Source organism: Lepidochelys olivacea (assembly GCF_965140295.1).
Source record: "Lepidochelys olivacea isolate rLepOli2 genome assembly, chromosome: 1".
Classification (NCBI taxonomy): domain Eukaryota; kingdom Metazoa; phylum Chordata; order Testudines; family Cheloniidae; genus Lepidochelys; species Lepidochelys olivacea.
The window spans coordinates 155,284,979-155,307,817 of NC_140411.1; the positions used below are offsets into that span (position 1 = coordinate 155,284,979).

Below are 22,839 nucleotides of genomic sequence, written 5' to 3' on the forward strand. Positions count from 1 at the left end.
AAAGTATTAGGCAGCCTTACTTATAGTCATAATTTCCAACTTCTTCTGTAATTGATGAGAGACTTAAATTGTGCTTGATGTTGAGCATCCTTGCTCCTGCACTGGATTCACCTCTTGCTATCATTTAGTAAAATGAAAAATAGAGTATAAAAAAACTGCAGTGCTGGATAGAGCTAGTAGCACTAGAAGAGGAACAGAGTTTTTGTTGAATTTAGAAAGCATTTAAAAGAAAATGTTGAGGATTAACAAAATTGAACTATGTCAAGACTCAAGAATGAAATTAAAAAGTTGCCTCTATTTTCCCTGTTGGTATAAGAGCATTGCTGACTACTATAGCAGAGCATGTGGACCACTGCTTTACAAGTTCTGTGCCGCTTGCAGGTAGTCTGCAGTGAGTTGTTTGGTTACTAGTTTGCGGGGATAGCTTATGGTTCGTACTTAATGAGAGAAACATAGTGTGTAGAGTTCTCACTTTGTTCAAAGTATTTTTAATATACTTTTAAGGAAAACTTAAATGCTTCCCAATATAACTTATTTAGAAGAAAAGTCTGAAGTGGGACACTATCATCCTGTGTTGTTCTGGTGCCATGGCAATGCTTTTAATGTTGTCCATCTCAAGCTCTATCTTCACTTAAAATTCTACAGCACACAGCTGTAGCCCTTCAGTGTAGACACGTCATAGTGATGGGAGGGGTCCCCCATCCCTGTAGTTAATCCACCTCTCCCAGAGGAAGTAGCTAGGTCGATGGAAGAATGCTTGCACTGGTGTAGTGCTGACTATGCTGGGAGTTAGGTTGGCATAGGTATGTGTCTCAGGGTGTGGATTTTTCAGACCCTTCAGAGACAGCTATGCTGATGTAAGTTTTCAGTGTAGACTGGCCTTAACAGAAGTCATACAGAGTGGTAGGAGTGCACATGGTGCTAATGCTTAGGTCTAGTTTCGCAGGGAACTGCATGCGTGAAATTTATGGCTGGCGGTATGGGAATATTTATTACTGATAGGTCACTTAAAAAATGTATGGGTGAATGTCTTTTAAACATGTACACGTGAATGTATACAATATATTGGACTTATTAAAAATCTTTATCTGCACAGTGTGAAGATGCATAATCAACTGAGAGTGAGAACACATTTTAGTACCACCAGTGAGTGAGCTTGGGAAACTGCCACATTTTCCCTCCCTCAATCAAGAAAAAGCCTAATGAGCCTAGAAGAGTCCACTGGGATGTTTAAGCCCTCTCAATGAGAAGCCAAGTTTAAGAAGCCCAGCAAGCCATGTGAGCCTCTTTGAGAGGTAGCCAGACCCATAATGGATGTATTCATATGCCCCTGAAAGGAAAGTGGGACTAAGGAGCCTGGAGAGTGTGCATGGTTACATTTTAAACATCTGCAAAATCTACTGTGTGTGGTGTTTAATGGGTGGAGCTCAGAATAATGCCCCAGTGCCATTTTTGGAATCTGATCCCTAACCAAAATGTAGTTTGCTAATGTGTAATTTCAAAATTAGCTAATTTGTAAATTAGTAACATGTCTGTGGAATGTAGACTCCTGCAAGCATAGTGTAAAATGTTAAACAGATTACTGAAGACCTAAGAGTGCTGCTTTAAAAAAAAAAAAAAGTTTTTGGCCTGTTTCTTCATAAAGGCAGACCTCAAAATGTAATCCCATCTCTGGGCTTATCAATGTGGGGTAGGGAATGCTCTAGCTTTACCCCTCCTGCCAACTTCATTATGTGCAAATGACTTCCAGTCTCCTCCTAAGGTCTTTAGCTAAGAGGGAAATTGGGCTTGCAGGACTAGAGTGTAGGGGAAGAACTTCTGTACTTCTCCTATGGATCACAGAGGGTTTGGCACCTCCATCCTAAAGCCAGACCTGATTAACACTGCTGGATTAGGCCTGTCCCTTTTGTAGACATGCTAGGGTTTATAGGAACAGGATTTCTCTCCAGCAGGCCTTAGGACCAGACTGGAAAAAGTCCAACCTAAAACTAAAGAATTTCCCACACAAACTATGCAAATTTATGAAGTGAAAGTACCAGATGCATATCAATAGTTTGACTGCACTTTAAAAGAACCTGAGATTATAAACAAAAAAAATCCCTTAAACTCAAGAAATAGAGTTATGGTTGCACTTAAGCAAGGCATTCAAGTGGCTTTAATTTGGGTCTGAGAATTAGGAACTCGTATTGTCTATCCGTAAGTTTTTGTGACCACACAGAGAGGATGCCTTAATCTTAATTGAATAGTAGTTGCACTGCTTAGTGTCTTCTTTTACAGTCATTCATACATACAGTTTTACGAATTACTTAATAGAAGGATAGCAACATGAAGGCAATCATTCCTCATTGTTAAGGGTCCAATCCTGCCAGATGCTGAGGACATGCCTCTTAGTAGGAAGTGATCAGCACCTTACAGGATTGAGCCCAATGATTCGGTTTGCCATCCAGTTGGCTAAGTGTCAGGCAGAGAGGTAGCATGTCTCCACATATGAACCTTGTATACCCCGATCAAGAAGTTTAGCTCTTACTAAAGAAAGCAAAGGTTAGTGTGGTAACAAAGCAGTACATCCAGTATCAGATGTGTGTATGAAATAAATGATAAAATCCGTGTTCTGTGATGCACAGTTTTGATACTCTACATGTAAAGAAGGGAAGATGATAGGCTGACATCTCGGGACAGAATTAAGGTAGTTTGGGAGCCTTGTTTTGAAAAGTGCAATTTCCTACAGCCACAAAAGGAGATTCCATGCTCTGTTAATGATCAGTGATATTACTGGTGTTGATTTAGTCCATGCTGGGTTGTCTCCATCCAGTGGGACAGTCACTTTCCTGAAGTGACAAATAAGTGGACTTGCAAAAGAGGTGTGTGTGGGAAATAAAACACAAAACTTGGTGAAATCTCTACTAATTATTAGGTGATTCTGCAGCTACTATATGTGGGTGGGGAGATGGATGTCTGTTATTGAAAAAGGTTTAATTTTTTTCTAGAGTCTGAGGTCCCCTCCAGTTTATTCAGGAATGTTTAAGGAAACTAACTTTTGTATTTCACCTTTAAATAGTCACCCAGCATTTTTATGGATCTATCAAAATGTGTTCATTTTTATTAGTGTTATAAATAACTGTAGTGCCTAGGAGCTTTAGTCATGGACCAGAACCCACTGTGGTAGGTACTGTACAAACACAAAACAAAAAGACACTCTCTGCCCCAAAGAGCTTACAATCTAAAACAAAAGGCAACAGATTGATTGACAGATGACTGAATACAAGGAAACAGTGAAACCATATTGGTCAGCATGATAGGCTGCTGGTGTGTTGAGCATACTGCCTAACTGTTTTTTGTAAGTATCACAGCAAAGTTTTGAGGGTTTTCAAGGTGAATAATGAGTAATGAGGTAGCTTTGTGGATGTTTACAAGGAGCTTCTCCCAAGTGTAAAGGGAAGCATGGGAGAAAACATGAAGTTGTTGGTTGGAAAATTTTAAGAAGCGGGTGATGAAGGCTGGCATTATGGCCAAATGGATACAACAGGCAACATCTCAATAGCAAATGAGATGTTGGGGGGGGGATAGACCTTGAAGGGTCTCGAAAGTGAAGATCATCAGCTCATGTTTGAAGTGATAGAGAAGGGGGAACCTTCTATATTCTATAGGTTGACTGTGTGTTGTGGAAAGAAGCACTTCCTCATTTGTTTTAAACCTGCTGCTTATTAATTTCATTGGGTGACCCTAGTTCTTGTTATGTGAAGGGGTAAATAACACTTCCCTATTCACTTTCTCCACACCGTTCATGAGTTTATAGACCTCAATCACATCCTCCCTTAGGTTTTTTTATAAGATGAACTGTCCCAGTCTTTTTAATCTCTCCTCATATGGAAGCTATGCCAAACCCGTAATAATTTTTGTTCTCCTTCTCTATACCTTTTCCAGTTGAGGTGGGGTGCCCAGAACTGCAAGCAGTGTTCGAGGTGTGAATGTACCATAGATTTATATAGAGGCATTATATTTTTTGTTTTCTTATCTATCCCTGTCCTAAAAGTTCCTGAACATTGTTAGCTCTTTTGACTGCTGCTGCATGTTGAGCAGTTTTTTTCAGAGAACTATCCACAATTACTGCAAGATCTTTCTTTAGTGATGGCAGCTAATTCAGACCCTATTATTTTGTATGCGTAATTGGGATTGTTTTCCAGTGTGCATTGCTTTGTGCTTAACAATATTGTATTTCATCTGCCATTTTGTTGTCCAGTCACCCAGTTTAGTGAGATTCCTTTGTAACTTTTTACGGTGATCTTAGCTATCTTGGACTTAACTATCTTGGCTAATTTAATTACATTTATTTACCTAAATTTAGGTTATTGCTGATTATGTGCGCGCGCTCTCTCTCTCTGTATATATGTATATGTATCTTATGACTTTTAAAACAAACTTTTTGTATTTGTGGATAATGTAAGCACTATGCCCAGATGTATAGACACTTTTCTTAACCTGTGTGTTATATACTTTAACATTAGATTTCATAAAATTTTTATCTGCAAACTTTTCCACCTCACTGTTCACCACCTTTTCCATATAATTTATGAATATACTGAACAACACATTGTCAGTACAGATCCTTGGGGGACCCTGGTATTTACCTCTTTCCATTGTAAAAACTAACACTTTATTTCCTGTCTTTTAGCCAGTTACTGATCTATAAAGACCTTACCTCCTATCCCATGTTTGCTTAGTTTGCTCAAGGGTCTTCAGTGTGGGATCTTATCAAAGGCTCTGTGACAGTCCAAGTACACTATATCAACTGGATCACCCTTATCCACGTGCTTGCTGACGCCCTCAAATAATTCTAATAGAATGGTGAGGCATCATTTCCCTTTACAAAAGCAGTGTTGACTCTTCCCCAGCATATCCTGTTCATCTGTGTTGCCTGATAATTCTGTTCTTTACTATAGTTTCAACCAGTTTGCATAGTACTGAAGTTAGGCTTACTGGCCTGTAATTATCAAGATTGCCTCTGGGGCCTTTTTTAAAAAATCAGCATTACATTGGCTATCCTGCAGTCGTCTAGTACAGTGTCTGATTTATGCAATGGGTTATATACCACAGTTGGTAGTTCTGCAATTTCATGAGTTCCTTCAGAATTCTTGGGTGAGTACCATCTGGTCCTCATGATTTATTATTGTTTAATTTATCAATTTGTTCCCAAACCATCTCTATTGATGCATCAGTCTGAGACAGTTGCTCAGATTTGTCACCTAAAAAGAATGGCTCAGGTATGGCAATCTCCCTCACACCCTTTGCAGTGAAGACAGATGCAAAGAATTCATTTAGCTTCTCTGCAATGGCCTTATCTTCCTTGAGTACTCCTAATCATCCTTTGGCCCCGTGATTGTTTGGCAGGCTTCCTGCTTTTCGTGTATTTCTGATGATGGTGGTATCCACAGTGAGAGAGAGCGAGCGATAGGAGGTAGTTGGGAGGCCTTGTGGAAGTTATAGTGGAAAATTAGGAGCGTTCTTTTAACTATTTTTATCTTTAGGTGATGGCTAGACATCCACAAGGAGATGTCAGGTTTTAGTTTAGACAGAAGGAGACAGGTCTGGAGTAGAGATGTAGATCTGTAAGTCGTCAGCATAAAGGTGGAAGTTTAATTTGTGTTTGTAGATGAGATTACCCAGCAATAAGGTGCATAGGGAGAAGAGATGGGGACCAAAGACAGAGACTTGTGGAAACTCTAAGATGGCATCCCGCTTTCTGTGTCTGTTGTTTGGCTGGCTGACTTTTGCTCATATGCTCAAGGTCTAACTGATCACTGTATGTGGGTTCAGGAAGGAATTTTCCCTGACGCCAGATTGGCATGACCTTGCTGGTGGAGTTTGCCTTTATCTGCAGCTTGTGGTGCGGGTCACTTGCTGGGAACATGTGGGTATATCTCCCTTAATCAGTTCCCGGCCATTGCAGGGCCTCAGCCATTGATGCACCACAGTCCCTCCTGGTCTCTGCCTATAGCACAATAATAGTTTAGTCTCCTGTGATCAGTAATACTTTCGTTTAATTTTGCTTGTTGTGGTTTAGTGTGCAGGTGCTGAGTGGTGTTGGTGGCCTCTGATATATCTGAGGAGGTCAGATTAGATCATCTGATGGTCCCTTCTGGCCTTAAACTCTATGACCTCCACAGAAAGTTGGAGGGTGGGAGAAGGGGATACTCTGAAAGAGACAATGAAGGAGCAATTAGAGCGGTAGGAGGAGAACCATGAGAGAACAGAGAAACCAAGGGAGGGCAAGATTTCAAGAGGAGCATGATTGTCAGCAGTAGCTGACAGGTCAAGGAGGATGAGGATGGAGTACTGGTTCTGAGTTTAGTTAAGGACAGTGGTCCCAAAACTGTGGGGCATGCCCCCCAGGGGGATATGGAGCAATGTTTGGGGAGTCATGGCCTGTGCCAGCCCCCACGGGGGGTAAGGAGGGAGCACCACCTGGCTGCTGCCCCAGCCCGGCCCCCAGCTGAGGTCCCAGCCTCGGCCTTCTTACCCTTGTCCATGCAGCTCCCGTCCCCTCCCCTCCCCTCCCACAGAGCCACAGCCCCACTCTTGTGGGGGTGCTCCCAACAGGGGTAAGGGCAGGAACAGCTCTGAAAAGTTTGGGGACCACTGAACTAGGAAGAGGTCAGTAGAGACTTTGACGAGAACAATTTCAGTGGAGCGCCAGGGGCAGAATCCAGAGTGTAAAGCATCTAGAATAGAACTAAAGGAGAGGAACTCTTGACAGCTATTGTAAAGAGCATGTTCAGTGAGCTTAGATATAAAAGGAAGAAGGGGTTGTACCTGGAGAGGCAAGTAGGATAAGGGTGGGTTTTTAAGATGAAAGCATGATTGTGTTGTGATGGGAAAGAGCCAGAAGGGAGTGTGATAAGGAGAAGAGGAAGGGAGGGGATGAGAGCAGGCATGAGGGAGATCAGGAGCTGGAATGGGTTTACTGAGGCAAATGGAAGGGTTAGGGGAGGCGAGCAGACAAGAAACTTTGTGATGGGGAGAGAAGGGGGAAAGGGAAGGCAAGCTGAGGGGAGGGCAAAGGTTATATTGCGTTCTGCCAATTTCTTCCAAGAGAAAACTGACAAGATTTTGTGAGGAGAGAGAAGTGGAGAAAGGAGGAGGGGAGGTTTTGGGGAGTGAGTTACAGGTGAAGAAAAGGCATTACATTTTAGTCAACTTTAAAATGAACAGTCTAAGGTTCTTATGACCAGTTTTGAACAAAATGCAAAACATTTGCAATAAAATAACGGCCAAGCAAAAACATCAGTGGTGCCTTGGATGTACAGTAACTCCTCACTTGTTGTCCCGGTTAATGTTGTTTCGTTGTTACGTCACTGATCTATTAGAGAACATGCTCGTTTAAAGTTGCACAATGCTCCCTTATAAGTTGGCTGCTGCCTGCTTTGTTCACTGCTTGCAGGAAGAACAACCCATTGGAGCTAGCTGGTGGGGGCTTGGAACCAGAGTGGGCTGGCAGCCCCCCATAAGCTCCCCTAAGTTCCCTGTGCGGCAGCCACCCAGCAGGCTATCAATTGCCAGGCAGTTCAGGTGTCCCTCCCCCTACTGCTGTGTGCTGCTCCCGCCCTCTGCCTTGGAGCTGCTCCTGGGAGCTTCCTGCTAGCTGTGCAGGGGGAAGAGTGCTGTCATCAGGGTGTCCCCCTCCACCCGCTCTTGTACCCCATCTCCACAGAGCAAGGGGGCACACGGCAGGTCTCAGGACTGAGGGAGCTTGCTGGCAGCAGCTGCTGTCTCAACTTGCTGATCTGCTGAAAAAGGCAGTGTACTTAGTGGGGTTGGCATACTTAAAAGGGCAATGTGCGTCTGACACACACACACACACATATGTATGTGTGTATATATATGTATGTATGTGTGTAACACCTTCCCCCCCCCGCACTTTGGAAAGTGGAGGGAGTGGTGCGCTCCAGTGGGATAGCATGGGATCATCACATTCAGTTTCCGCAGGGAACTGTTTGCAGCCACTGCCATGCATCTGTTGTCTCCTCCCTCCATTTGTGCTGCCTTGTAGAGTGTGAGGCTACATTATCAACAATGTGTTAACCCTTGAAGGCTTAGCCGAGTGTTAGTTCATCATTTAGCAGTAAGGCATTCCCTGGGAAATATCCCACTCTGACTCCATCACCTCAACCAAGCTTCACAATCATCATTGCTGTGTACAGTATTGCATTGTGTAACCCCCCCCCCCCGTGTGTGTGTATATAAACACACACACGTCTTTTGTCTTTGGGGAAAAAAGGTTCCCTGGAACCTAACCTCCCCATTTACATTAATTCTTATGGGGAAATTGGATTAGTTTAACATTGTTTCGCTTAAAGTAGCATTTTTCAGGAACATAACTACAACCTTAAGCGAGGAATTACTGTAATTGTTATTGACAGATCTTAGATTTATCTGCCAAAGATGCAACAGAGAGTCAATCAAAACTCCTTAATAAAAAGTCTAAGCAATTTTTGTCCTTGTTTGTCATGGGATGTTGTCTTAATGATTGAAATGCAGATAGTGCCCAACAGTAGAAAGGAGGTAAGTACAATACACTCACCTTTTTGTGTCTTTCTGGGATACTTAAAAGGTCACACTTTTTAATGTTTTGTTAAGCAATACATACTAGAAGCCAGTATAGTAGGTAAACTGTTAACTGACTTTTTAGGCTATTTCCTCTATATGGACATGATTTGACACTGGGAAGGTACAAGACCCTAATCTATCCTGGATTGTCAAGTACAGCTGATTGGAAAGTAGGGGGAAAACAATGAAAAATGTCAGATTTTTTTCCTTCCCACATTTTTGTCAGACTTCTGAACTTTTCAAAATTTTCCAACCAGTTATATTGCCAAGAATACCCTTTAGTAGATCTGAAAAACACAAAATGAAAGCATGGTATTGTATTGTTTATCAGGCATGTGATTAAGTCGTCCTCAATTTGAAATGTATATGTGCAGTACTCTTACCTTCGATTTTTTTTTTTTTTAATTTTATTTTGAGGTTGTCACTTGCTATAAATTTTGCCCCAGGTGAGGAGAAATCTCTTAAATTTCTTTCCATTGTCACACACATTTGGTAATGAAAGTCTAGGAGTAGACAAGAAAGGGTCTTCATAATAGGTAGAAAGCACAATCATAAATTTCAAAAATCTTTTAACAATTTGAAGGCCATTCTAGTAGGAGTGATCCTAAAACTTTTAGGAAGCTCATTGTTTAAGTTGTAGTACACATTTTCCCACTGTCTTCTTTGCCAAACTTGCCTAACATCAGTTGCTTGTTTCCAGCTTGCAAACTTTAGTTTGTTTTACTCACAGATATGTGACCAAGGTCTAATTTCTCTCTTCTGTTACCACCTAAACACAGCAACTCCAACTTTTTTTCAGTCTCAATTTTAGAACAACTGAATCTCAGGCTTTCACCCACATTATAGGTGGAAACTCAGAATAGGTGCAGACTCAGAATAGGAATAGTCAGTGCATAACCCCCCTACTTTCTATAGATTTCTGCACGGGGATCTTGTAGTTTTGCATTCTTTCCTCTGCTTTGTGAGTTGGAAAAACAATTTATTAACATGTAATTTGTGTACATTTTGCAGTGTACTAAGGCATGCTGATGTCACCATAATGCCACAGTAGAATTAAGACGTCTGTATAGTTGAGGATGCAGTTTTTCCCTTCTCCTTCTGTTAACCAGTATCTTAAGGATCATTAAGGCTATCTGTTGCTTTAACAACCCCCTAGATCCTACATTGTAACTACCATCTTCTCGGCTGAGGAATATATAGGTTTTGAAGGAAGTCTGTTCTTCCATTTGCCTGAGGACTTTCTATTTAAAGAGGTGAGGCACTCATCCCTTTCAATCTTTGAATGTGCTTCCTTTTCAGCCGTTCTGTCCCATTGTCTGTCGTGTGAGCCAGACCCAGGAATGGGAATTGAAATCTGGTCTTCCACTTGACAATATGGAGCACTGTCTGGTCCACTTCTTTACATTGTGATTTCATGGAATGGAAAAAGAACATCTTACCCTATGATACTGAAAGCTATGAAGGTAATGGCACATTGTCTAACAGATATTAAATATAGCAATAACGTACAAGATTCAGATTGTTTAAATCAACAATTCTGACTTGGAAATGTTAGATAAAACAAGAGTTTCAGACATAGACTGTACTGCAGTCAGAGTTTGATTTCAAGGACCTGAAACAGTTCTCTCTGGAGAGCTAAAACTAGTTGTGTTGCTGACATAAGCAGCACCAAGGTTCTCTGGATTCATCTGGATCAATTCTTAGTGCTGTGGTCTAATGTCATCAGTTATGAAGCACTTTCAAACCAGTTCTGTGTCTGACATAAGCAGCATTATATGTCTAGAGCTCTTCTGGATCAGCTGAGTCCAGTGCCAAGAAGCAAGCATGTTTGCCTATGAAGCGAGCTTGCCAAAGAGGCAATGGTGCCCAGATCTCTCTGCTTAGGGATTCCAGCTCTGTTGTCTATGCTCAGTCTAAGTGGCATGGAAATCCGTAGGTCCATGTTGGTTGACTGAGTCTGGTGCTTAGGATCAATCACTGCAAAGAGCGGCTCCTTAACATGACTCTGGATGGACACTGAGATCTGTGTGGAGATTTTGTGGTTTTCTTACTCATTCTCTTGGGGTAGACTGCAGTTTGGTGTTTTATGCTAGACTAGCATTTACTTCACTCATGTCCTATGGCATATATATTCCATCTATCTCCTTTGTAGTTCATCAGTTCAAGCCCCCCCTCTGGATTACTGACTAGCTGCTGTAACTTGCTTCCAGTACTAAACTAAGAGCAGCACTTTTTGGCGTTCAATTCTGGAGTGACTCTGGTATGGAGTGGGCAGCTATAGTCCGTAGCATCCTCCCAGAGTGTGGAATTGGTCAGTGCTGTTCCTGTGATACTGAGCCCCGCCTTGGTGTTAGAAATTTTTGCCAAGTACCCCTTTGGATCCAGTGGCGCAGTCATGCTTTGTATTTGAGGGAGTCTCAGCAGCTCTAGCTTTGATTATTTACAACTTCTTGGTGGCAGACAGTCTGTTTCAGTTCCTTGAGCACTTTTAAATTCAGCCAAATGTGGGCTTACGGGAAGAAACACTAGTCTAGGAACCCATGGATTAACATTTAAGGATAAAGACTTATTGGTGTGTAAGGTTTATTCCTTAGCCAACTAGCAAGCAGTGCTGATCATGATTTCTTCACATGTGGCTTGCTACTGCTCAGATATGTTATCCATCAGAGAATTGATACAAGAGAATGCCTTTCCCACTGAGGTTCCACAGACAGTGCTTATTGACTTGCACCCAGCCAGAAGTATTTGTTTTACCTATGGGGTCTTGCCCATTGAGTTGCGTTGCAATTTGTAAATTGCAGTTTCAGTCCGCACACTTGATGGTACAGTTTTGAAAGATGCCTACTTTTATGTTTTGATCTTTCTCATTTAATATAGCTCTGGCTAGTATAATGGAAGACATCTACCAAATAACATAGCATTCTGTACTTGGGCATTTTTCTAGCACTACCAGTTTTCACCAAATGGTTGAATATCATAATTTTTGAGATGCTAGGGCATTAATTTCTGTGTCTAGATTTTGGCTCGCAGGAGTATTTGCACCTTTCAGTTCTTGGAACGTTGTATAAACAAAACATGGTTCATTTTAATCCGTACATGAAAGGGTTGGGGGTCACTGGATCCCTAATGGGGCCTAAACCAGCAAACTTCCCTGCTGGAGGACAGGTTCCTACTGCACCTGGGTGCAGTCTTTCATCATGCTATATTTTAGGCCTCTGTGTGTCTGCTATGGGTATACAACCTCTGTCTTGGATTATGAACACGTGTGACATTTTGGGCCCTATGAATCTGTTTTATTATGGTGGATTTATTTTCCGATTTTTGTTTTTTCCTTTTAAAAAAAAGTCTTTGTTTTTTTTAATCAAAATTGTTTGGATACTTTGACAACAATTAAGTAGCCTTACTATAAATTCATGAAAATATTCAGAATTGGATTACAATGGGGAAAAACTGATTTAAAAAAAATCCTACAATTTAAACAAAACATCCTGCAGATATACAGTATATGTAAAAGTAACACATTTTAAATCGCTTTTTTAAAGTAGCTCTTGGTAGTATGACCAAACTGATACTGCTGAACAGTAATACAAGAAGTCCACGGAAGTAAGAGTCTCTTACAGTGTCAATGTAACTGAATTCATATTTGAATAATTAAAAAACAAAAACATGCACTAAACATAAAATAGTTGATCTTTGCAGCAGTCGTTGTCATTTTAAATTAAACTCTAACTTTCAAGCTTCCTATATTCGGAAGGAATGTTTAACTTAATTTCAAATTTGATTAAATAATTTCAGACTATCAAACCAACAGTTTATTGCTGAGTAGTATTACAAATTGACAAACTTAAATATTTTTGCTATCTCTGGCAGACATCTCCATTGTGGTACATTTATGGTTATCCTTTTAGCATTATCCTCAGAAAGTGATTCCCTCTTGTCTGTAAGTAGATTTTCATATTTACTAAAGCTTCTCTCTGTGTCTAAAAATCTGACAGGAAAGAAGATGTAAGGTAGGGCAGTGTCTGCTACTTTAGGCACTCGTCCCTTTATAATCTGTAAAAAAGAACAAGATAAGTTTGGAGGATAGGTCCATCAGTGGCTGTTAGCCAGAATGGGCAGGGATGGTGTCCCTAGCCTCTGTTTGCCAGAAGCTGGGAATGGGCAACAGGATGACGGATCACTTGATAATTACCTGTTCAGTTCATTCCATTTGGGGCAGCTGGCATTGGCCACTGTCGGAAGACGGGATACTAGGGTAGATGGATTTTTGGTCTGACCCAGTATGGTGGTTCTTCTGTTCTTACATTCTTATCTTCCAGTAAGCGTCGGAGATCCAGTGGATCTGGGTTGGGCTCATTCTGAGTGCTGCACAGAAACACCAACCTTTGTTCACACAATTCTGGTGAGGGATGGGCAAGAGATGGTGAGCTGTAGGGCAGTGGGTATCCTCAAGGATGGTTGGTGCTGTTATCCGTTTGGGACAAGCTTCAGATATGAAAGCTGTCTTAAGTTTCAGCAAGTCTGATTTCTCCTGACTGCTAGGTAATGTCTAAAGGTTTGTCACAGCCTGTGCTGATGACTTCTTTTTCAAAAAAGTCCTGGTAGAGATCAGTGTGCTCTGCATGATTTTATTGCCTGAAACCAGCTATTCCATCTTGTGTGTATTACATCAGGGGAGACCATCATGGTGTGCCTGCCATCTTCACTTTCTGACTGGCTTTCTGAAGAAGGAAGAGGGCAAAAACGCATATACGGTACACCCTCTCTATAATGCCCTTTACAATATCGGACATTGGGGTATAGTGAACCTTGTCCCTGGATCCCACCTTGAATGGGTGAGGGAACAGAGCTCCTCCAGCCATGGATTTTTTGTTTTTTTACAGCACTGGATTCTGTGTTTTGATTCCGTCTGTGTTCTCTTTAATGTGGATTTCATAGGGCCGTAGGCATTGTGACTCAAGACACTTGTGCTTTAATGCGGGAAAAACAAAGGACAAACAGACATGCTATCATCTAGTTCTCTTCTCCCCTCCATTGTCAAGTGCAGTAACATTTTCAGTAGTAGACTGAGAAACTCACCTTGATCGTATCCTTTTCAAGGTTTGTGAACTTTTCAGTGAATGATACTCCACATCGATATACTGAAGCTGAAAGCTATTTGACCTCTAAGGTTTCTCCTGCTGACCAAATTCAAATGTTGAATTTCTGACATGACACCAAAGAGGTGTATAGTCAGCAGTGTCGGGGAGTTTTCATTGCCCCTTTAAGTATACCCAACTATCCAGAGCTGTTGCCTGTTTTGTCAGTTCTGCTGACAAAACCTCTGTCCTTGTTTATCTAGAATTCTTTAGTTCCCTTTCCTAAGGGTTGTATTGCTCGCTAAACTCCCACAAGTGATAATACGCAGAGGCTTCTCAAAAAAGATATGGTGGTTACTTTCCAGTAACTGGAGTTACTTGAGATGAGCTTCTGCGTAGTTGTAGTCCCCATGAGATTTCTACATTAATGGAAGGGTATCTGTTGGTGCAGGAACACCACCTCCCAAAGTGATCGTAGCTAGGTCAACAGAAACATTGTTCCATTGAAAGAAATAAATCCATACTGGGGGTTAGGTGGGCGTAACTTTTTTTCAAGGCTGTTGTTTTTTTTCACATTCCTGACTGGCATAGCTATGTTGCCTAAAATTTAAGTATAAACCAGGCTTGAGAATCTTGGGTGGAAGGTGCTCAAGAAATCCACAATATTTAGAGGGGGGGGGGAGCATACTTTCCTTAACCTTAAACACATTGAAATATTATACTTCATGTATGTATCTCTTATACTAAAATAAATGCACTTGTTTCTTATGCAGCTTAGTTTACCAAAAACTGTCTGATAAAGGATTGTCTCCAGTGTCTATTACATTGAAAATTCCCTTAATTTTGTTCAGAAAATCATCATCCTACCATGATGTCATTCAGGTAGTCAAGGTTATGTTGTGGTTCCGTTAAGGCCAGAAAGCTAAGGAGAGGAAAGATAGTGAAGTTCCATTCCTTTTCAGAAGCAGAGTGTGAGAACAGTGGAGCTGTTTCCTGTCTTCCAGCTGGAAAGAAAAAGGTCCTGTCCCTTGACTCTGTTCAGGGACTCATTTTTGGTAGTGTGTGTAGTATCCAAAACACTCTATCTGGTGTGATCTGGAAACCACAAGTGTGCAATTAGAAAAATTAAGAGTCCTGTCCCATGAGCTGTCCACGAAGTTCTGCCCATTTGCCATACCAAAACAATATGCCAAAGTGGGACTCCACTCATAATTAGAGTGGGCTGGAAAACATTTGTTCTGTGAAAAATTGAATTTTCAACGTGGGTTTCCATTTCAGCGTGGAACAAAACTGAGACTTATTGAAATTCTTTGTGAAAAAGAGAGTGAGATTCCCCCACCTCGGAATAGCTGATAGCTTGATGGGATTTTGGAGACACTGGTTCAAATCCCTGCAGTGACTGTTTCAGACCAGGGACTTGAACTGTTGTCTCCACCTCTTTTTTTCTCTCTCCTGGTGGAGCTGTTCTACTGTATAACTAGGTCACATTAGGCCAGAGTCACTGATGGAAACTCTCTAGCCCAATGATTTTAGGGCACTCACCTAGAAAGTTGGAGGCTCAGGCTCAAGTCCTTGGTCTGAGTCAGGCAGCTCAGGGATTTGAACGGATGTCTTCCACATACTGGGGGAGTCCCTCACCGATGGGGCATTAGGTATTCTGGGGTGGTTTCTTTCTCCCTGAAACCAACACTTTTCTGCCAGAAGCTTTGGTTTTGACAAATCAGCATTTTCTGACACAAATATATAGTTGACAAATGCCTGACCAGCTCTACTACTCATAGTTTGCGCCTATCTTCATTGTATGTTCATCCTTCTTTGCTATGAGCTTTGATCAACAGTGAAATATTTATATTTAAACTATCATATTAGACTTCATTTAACATGCTGTAGAGGTGAATATTTCTGTTTTTTAGTACTCTACAATATGAGTGCCCATTCAGAGCTTAGGACATATTTGACAGTCTTTTAGTATAAATACACAAGTAAACAGAACCCAAGAGCAAAATAACTCAGGAATAGATCTAATAAACCCTTCCATGAAATCCACATAGCATATGGGCAGTTCAGACCTCTCAGCTATTTCAGGGTATTTGCAGATTCAGAGAGCCATCCCTGCATCAGTTTACACTGGTTCAGATTTTGAAGACTCTCCAGTTGGCCCAAATGAACCCCTTTAGTAAGCTTTAACTCTAGAAATTCAGAATGAGTGCATATAGAATGAGTTAAATAAGATGGCTGGAATTCAACAGTACAGCTAGGTAATCAATAGTAGAAAGCTGGAAAGAATTTTAAAATACAGTTGTCAAGGCTACAATTAACTTTTTGCTGCTGCGTAATAGATGAATGAGTGGTATGGCTAATCAGAAAGGTAAAGAACAGTATAAAATGCAGAAATTGGAGGTTTATTTGCAGTTAAAAAGAAGCATAAGTAAAAAGTGTGCAATAAGCAGCAAATTATAGAAAACTTCAAATAAAGAATTATTATTGTAACATATCAGCATATTTGGAATAGGCAAATAATAAAGAACTACTGGATCCCTTACTGGTGGTTTGGAGGGTTTTGGTTGAAGTTACTTTTGTGTCCAGATTTCAGTTTCTGAATACTCTTGATGCTAATCCTCGTATAGCATTACATGTAGCATACAATAGTTAGACTATTAGAAATGTTGTCTTCCGTCAAGAATGAGTAAATGTTTAGTTATACTCACTGGCAAGGAGTAAGTTTTCTTACTTTAATAAAGTTGTATTTGACTTGATACTTTGGTTTCTTCCTGAATGTGGATTTAAAATAAATTTGTATGTTTCTAATATTTTTTATTTCTTTCAGGTTATGCAATGGTCTCTGCAAGATGGCTTGTTCTTGAGTTGGAGCTTTTTAAGGCAGACCTATGCTGGTACTTCAACTTTATTAAGCGGACTATAATTTCTTCTATCACGACAACTACATAAGCAGACAAAATTGCAAAGATCTGCCCTGTGTCGAGTATGACAGCCACGACCCGTGGCTCTCCAGTAGGAGGGAATGATAGCCAGGGCCAGGCTCCTGATGGACAGTCTCAGCCGCCCCTCCAACAGAATCAGGTATGATGCTAATGCTGTTAGTAAAGCTGTCTAGAAAGACAATAGTTCTGCAGCATTCAATATTACTTTTTTTCAGGTAATTCTTTCAAAATCTCCTTAGGGTATGATTTTATGACCCGTTGAAGCAGGGTCAGGCCTAGTTTGTACTTTGTTGGAAGTCTGTAGGTGAGTCACTGCTGAACAACTGCCTCAGTATGGTGATAGGAGACCCTGTACTGCAGAAGGTGCTGCCTTTAGATAAAATCCACAGTGATGAAGTAAGCTGCCCTTCCAAGTGTCTTTACTTTGGGCAAGAAATCTGCATACCAGGATGTCAGATGCTTCTTCAGAGCCATGTCTGATTCACCTACCTCAGATTTTGTGATGTCAGCTTGATACTCAGCACTCTGAAACACCTTTTTGACCCTTCCTTCCCCTCCCCTCTCCTGAGGAAGAGTGATACCTGTTTTCATTCACTAAAATTGATGCCTTAATGGCTGATACATCCACCAGAATGGTTTCAGAATTGGGGGCCCTCTGCATAGAAGAGCAGTGCTGTACCTTTTGTTTGGGTAAAGTAACACATAGGAGTGTCCTAAGCTTTATTCTGGAGATCAACTTCATCTTTTGTAGGTCACAGGTAATAGTTCTCCTGTCTTTCTTGCAGAAACTGTCTGTCTGAAAGAAACTCTAGCATACCCTGGGTCTATTTATATTCCTTTCATTAAGCAGTTCTGCAAGACTTGGACCCATTTTGTTAACTTACCTGTCACCTTAAACGGATTGAACTCTTCAAGTATACTGAATCAGAATGGTCCATTTCCAAATGCTGTAAGTTGAAAAGCATTGGCAATTCACACCTTCTGTAGGATTTACAAGCTGAGGGTCCAGATATCTGCCAGAGTTGCCTGTGGTAAGAGAGGGCTTCATGTTGTAGTCCTCTCATATCAGATAATTGGTTTAAATCCAGTATATAGTTTAATGTAATTCTGCCCTCCTTGAACGTACACTGCTATAAAAATCCCCACTGTCAGCAGACCTATTGATCTTAAGATGGAGAATAGAAAAAAATGATCCCTGTTTACCTGAAAAATGCCCTTTTCAGAGTAGTAAGGGTCAGTTATATAACTTCCCCCTTTTCAGAGTTTCAAACAACTATAACAAATTTCAGAACTTTTTTCACTGGAATCTTTAAAAACAGTGTGGAAAAGTCTGGTACTGCTGCATTAAAGCTTTTTTGCAAACATTTGCTTCAAATTTAAGTTGACAATGTTCCTTTGATGAATAATTTAGGGCAGATGGATCTTCAGTGATTCACGCATTGGTAATGAGTATGGCCTTGTCGTCTTTAGATTTTTTTTTCTTCATATTTCCCCACTGTTGTTTCTACCAATAGAGTTGCTCTGGTAGTAAGAATGATAGGAAATTTTAGGAAAAGAGAGGCTGGAGTAGACAAGGCAAGGGAGAGTCGCTTCTAATTTGGTTTCAATCTGACCCATGTCACTAGTGAGTAAAAATGATCTGACTACAAAACAGCTGTGAATATGAAGTGTTCTTAGTGAAGAGAAATCCAGGTCAAAATCCACCTTCATAACTGGCATCTTTGATCGTAATCTCACCATAGTGACCAAGGATTGCATCAAGTTTGAATTATCTTGTCACCTATAGATGTGGTCGTCTGCAACTTGGAGCAAATTAATAGGTCAATGTATAGAAACATATGCTACTGAACATACTTGTTAGACTTTTAATGCCCAATTATAGGGAATAAAAATAGCACAAATGTAAATGATACAGAATTTTTCTTTAGCAAAGGTATCTTTGTCCAACCTGCAGTTTCATTACTCAACATTTCTGATGAAAGTTTAAATAATATAATTTAAATAGAACAAGTGAGAAGTAGATTTGAGTGTGGCGGAGAAGATAAATCAGGATCTAAAATTCAGGAATAGCGAGGAGGGCTTCCTGTGTTGTTGGCCAAGTGGATATAGGTGACTGAAAGCATTTTAAACTAAAATCTGTCTCTCTTGTGTCAGAACTGAAGTTGTTAGCACATGGGCTGACTTTGGCTTTCACCATACCAAATAGTGAAGGGAATTGAAGGTTGCAACTTAATATGGCTAAGATTCTAAGTACTGTAAGTTAAATAATAAAATGGGGTTTAGAATGCTGAGGGACATTAATGTGAGATTCAGAAAGTTTATGCCCAGACAACTTAGGTTTTTGTGTAATGATTTTTTTCAAAACAAATAGAAATGTTAAAATTACTTTCATTTACATTTGTTACTGGTTTGAAAACATCCCTGAAGTATTTGCAACCCCCAAACATTGTAGTGTTCTAGTGCATGAAAATCAGAGTGAAATTATTCCACTGATTGGCTCTGCTTCATGGAAATGCAAAAAGTTAGCAGCAAATATTAAAAAAAAAAAAAAAAAAAAAAAAAAGTGATCTTACGAATTTTTTTAATTTCAGTGATCCAAGTTACACAGGAAAGAAAGCATTGATTGTTCTTTCACCTCCTCTTATGTTTCTGCACCTTCTGCTATATTGTCCTTTCTTTAGATTGAAAGCTCTTTGTACTAGGGACTGTCTCATTTCTATGTAGCCTGTTCAGTGCAGCAATTAGGGTTGCCAACCCTCCAGAATTGTTCTGGTATCTCCAGGAATTAAAGATTGTCATATGATGAAACCCCCAGAAATACGTCCAACCAAAAGTGGCAACCCTAATTTACAGGACCCTGATTCTGATGGAGGCCTATGCGTACTACAGAAATACAAATATTTTAAATAAAGGACCACTGCCTAGTTCAAATTTGAAGTAATGAAATCTTTACCATATTTTTTGTTGATTGAATTAATTTTAAAATTACTTTTCTATTGGCATTATTGGAAGACTAAACTCTGATCTAAGAAGAGACTATATGAAACTACATTCATGCTGTATTAAAGTTGAAATTGTAATTGTGCAAGAGTTAAGAAACCCTGAGTCAAAGGAAAACTGCAGTGGAGTGTAAAAATATGCTAATTACATTTTAAGTTATTAAAACATTTATGTCTGAAATTAGGTCCCTCAGTCCATACTTAGGCATTTAATTAAGAGTGCAAGTGATGGAACCAAGAGGTAGTTTGAAGAGGACTACAGTTCTTGGGAAGGATATCAACCAAGCCTGGTCTTTCAACTATTTAATACTTTTTAGTGTCAGAAAAGCAGGGTGGATAAAAATCTGTTTTTAAAAATAAATTTTCACTATTTTTTTTAAATTAAATACATTTCTTTTTCTTTTTAAATGTGAAATTGACAAACGGAAGTTCTAAACTTACTATATAATCTATTAAAATTAAAATGGAAATAAAATGCTGCATCAATGAGCCCTTCCCAATTTTAATAAGTTAAAAGGTACTGCTTTTTAAAGTATGTATACAGTTTTGGGGAAAACATCTTAAATTTTGAGGTCAACGCAAGCCATTTAAATGTTACAGTGTTATATGCGGTATTAAGTATATTATTTTCAGTCTTTACAGTGGAGCAAATGTTGGTATTTTTTTTTCCAGATGTAAGTACTTTCTGTTTCTGTTGTGCAGAAAACCTTTTGCCTGTATTACTTTTGTTTTCAGTTTAGGTAGCAGGTGCAGAGAGAATATTTTCCTCGTTTTTTCAAAGTTGAAAAACAGTGGAAACAACAGGAAAACGTTCAGTCTATGAATAAAAAATGGAAGAGGATGAGATCTAATTGTAAAACACTGAAGGACAGGGACAGATTTTCAAAGGTCTTTAGGCTTTCAAGATGACACAGTTCATCTACTTTACTCCTGGGGGAATTCTGCGCCACTGCGCATGTGCGATATTTATGTACCTTTGCAGATTTCTTCGCTTCCCTGCAGAAAAATAAATTTTTGTCTGGGAACCAAAGGGAAGCCACAAGAGCAGTCATGTGATCCTCCCCAGCAGTATGTTTCAGGTGCCCAGGGCAGCTGGCAGAGAGGTAAATCACTGTGGGGCAGGGGGCTCCTACCCTGTGCCGGGCTCAGCTGCTAGTCCCAGCTGGGCTGGGGAGGATGGGACTTCCTTTTCCCCTGCATGGCATCTGGAGCTGGGTCAGAGCCACTCCCAGATTTCTCCCCCAGCTGCAGGAAGCTCTGCCAACTCCTCTTCTCTCCTTCCTCCTCCTCTTCCCCCCCCCCCCCTGTGCTTCCTGCACCCATCGCTCCTCAGCTGCAGGGGGAGGGATCCCTGTACAGGGAGCTGCTCCCCCATCTGCCCAACCCCAGTGTAGCCAGACCCCTCATACCTAGACCCTCCTGCCGAGCCTCACCCATACTCAACCCACCCGCTCTTCTGATGAGCCCCACTGCCCCTGCACCTGGACCATCCTGGCGAGCCACCCAGATCCCCACCACACTGATCCCCACTCCCCCAGCATCTGGACCCTCCCCCCAGAGTTCCCCAGACCCATCTGCCAAGCTCTATCCCCACACATTGAGCCCTCCCTGCTGAGCCCCAACCACCTTCACCTGGATCCTCCTGCAGAGTCCCATTACTGTTGCACCCAGAAACCCTCAACATACCGCTGTAAATCCAGACACTCTTCTCCTCCCACCCCCTGCACCTGGATCCCCCACTGAGCTGCTGGCACGCAGATTGCCCCACCTAGAACCGTCTCAACCCACCCCTGGGTCTCCCCACACTAGGCCCCTCCACACTTGGATCCTCCCTTGCTGAGCCTGCCTGCCCACACCTGGTGCAGAGGGACAGGGTCCTGAGGGGTTTCTGGGGCAGGCTCGGTCCTTGTGCTGTGTCGGTGTCGGGTGAAGCCTCACCGCTGAGTCCATGTCCCAGTGGGGAGCTGCACAGTGATCTCCCACCTCTGTGCAGTCAGTGGCCTCTGCTCCCCAGTGCCATGCTGGAGCCTCCACATTTATTTGACAAATAAAATTTGCATAATTTTAAAATATTGTGCACAGAATTTAGTTTTTTGGCACAGAATGCTCTGAGGAGAAATCAACTCACTAAGTACAGTTAATACTTTTGTTTAATCAATTTTAACTAAAAAAAACATGATTTGATAATCTTATTTTCTTGTGTCAGCACATTTAAGTTAGTTTTAACTAATAAAAACAATTTGAAAGTGCTGTTTCCATTTGTTTTTAATTGAATGTCAGTTTCCATCCAGATGCATTTTGAGAGGATGAATTTGGAATAAAAAAGTTATCTAGTAAATAAAGAAATGCATCCCTCATCATTTTCTAACATACTGAAAAAATATAAAAATTAAGATTATGAATAAATATGTTGAGTGATATAATTTGCTTAAATAAATGTCATCCTGGGTAGCAAAAATAAGTACCAAATTCAGTGTAAAGGCTTTGTTTAGTTGCAAATCAACGTGTTTAAATGGTAGTACCAACCAGTTAGAATTGATCTCTTTTTAGGAATATAACTAAAGTAGATTTAAAGCAAGGTTCCTGCTTGATTTAAATCATGCTTAATATTGGTGGTTTGTAATTTATTGGCAACTGCTGTAAGAAGGAAGGGAGGTAATGTTAAGTTCATATGTGCTGCATTTTGGACAAGTAAAGAAATTGTTTCCTGCAGCTGGCAAACTGTAGATGATGGAATAACAATAGTCACATTAAAAGAAAATCAAGGCTTGGGTGGCAGGTACCAGATTCCCACAAGAGAGAGCAGGGGTATAACCAACACCAAACAGGTTATATAAATAGAAATCTTTAGCATGTGGTTCTTCTTGATCAGTGGAAGACATGTGTACTCCCTGTGTAATTTGTCTTATCAACTATCTGTGATCCATACAACCAGGAGAACCCAACCAGGGCATAGAATTCATAGTGGCAATGCTTGCCAACCATTGCTCATTCAATCTTGTTTCAGTGTGAGCCAGTTATCTTGGCTGGATTCAGTACAATCTAGCTGCCATGCACCAAATCAACATTCCCCTTCAGGGAGGCTCCTGACTTGTGGAGTCAAGGTGGAATATATCGAGCAAGGTGTGTATAGCTGAGTCTTCACACTATGCATTGCTTTCCGTAATTTTACACTCGATAAATTTAGAAGTGGGGGAGCCTTTCAGAAAGTCACAA

General features: G+C 40.8%; 1 protein-coding gene across 4 annotated transcripts in view; it reads left to right on the plus strand.

Moving 5' to 3' along the window:
• USP9X (ubiquitin specific peptidase 9 X-linked) overlaps positions 1 to 22,839 on the plus strand; it is a 204,930-nt gene that overhangs the window by 16,040 nt on the left and 166,051 nt on the right. For 3 of the 4 annotated variants that reach the window (XM_084641443.1, XM_084641441.1, XM_084641444.1), the window contains exon 2: positions 16,510 to 16,763. In XM_084641443.1, the coding sequence (XP_084497569.1) occupies positions 16,668 to 16,763 (96 nt within the window). In that variant the 5' untranslated portion in view covers positions 16,510 to 16,667. Of the gene's footprint in view, positions 1 to 9,925; positions 10,068 to 16,509; positions 16,764 to 22,839 lie in introns of those variants that run through there. The other variant, XM_084641442.1, reaches the window with a different exon arrangement.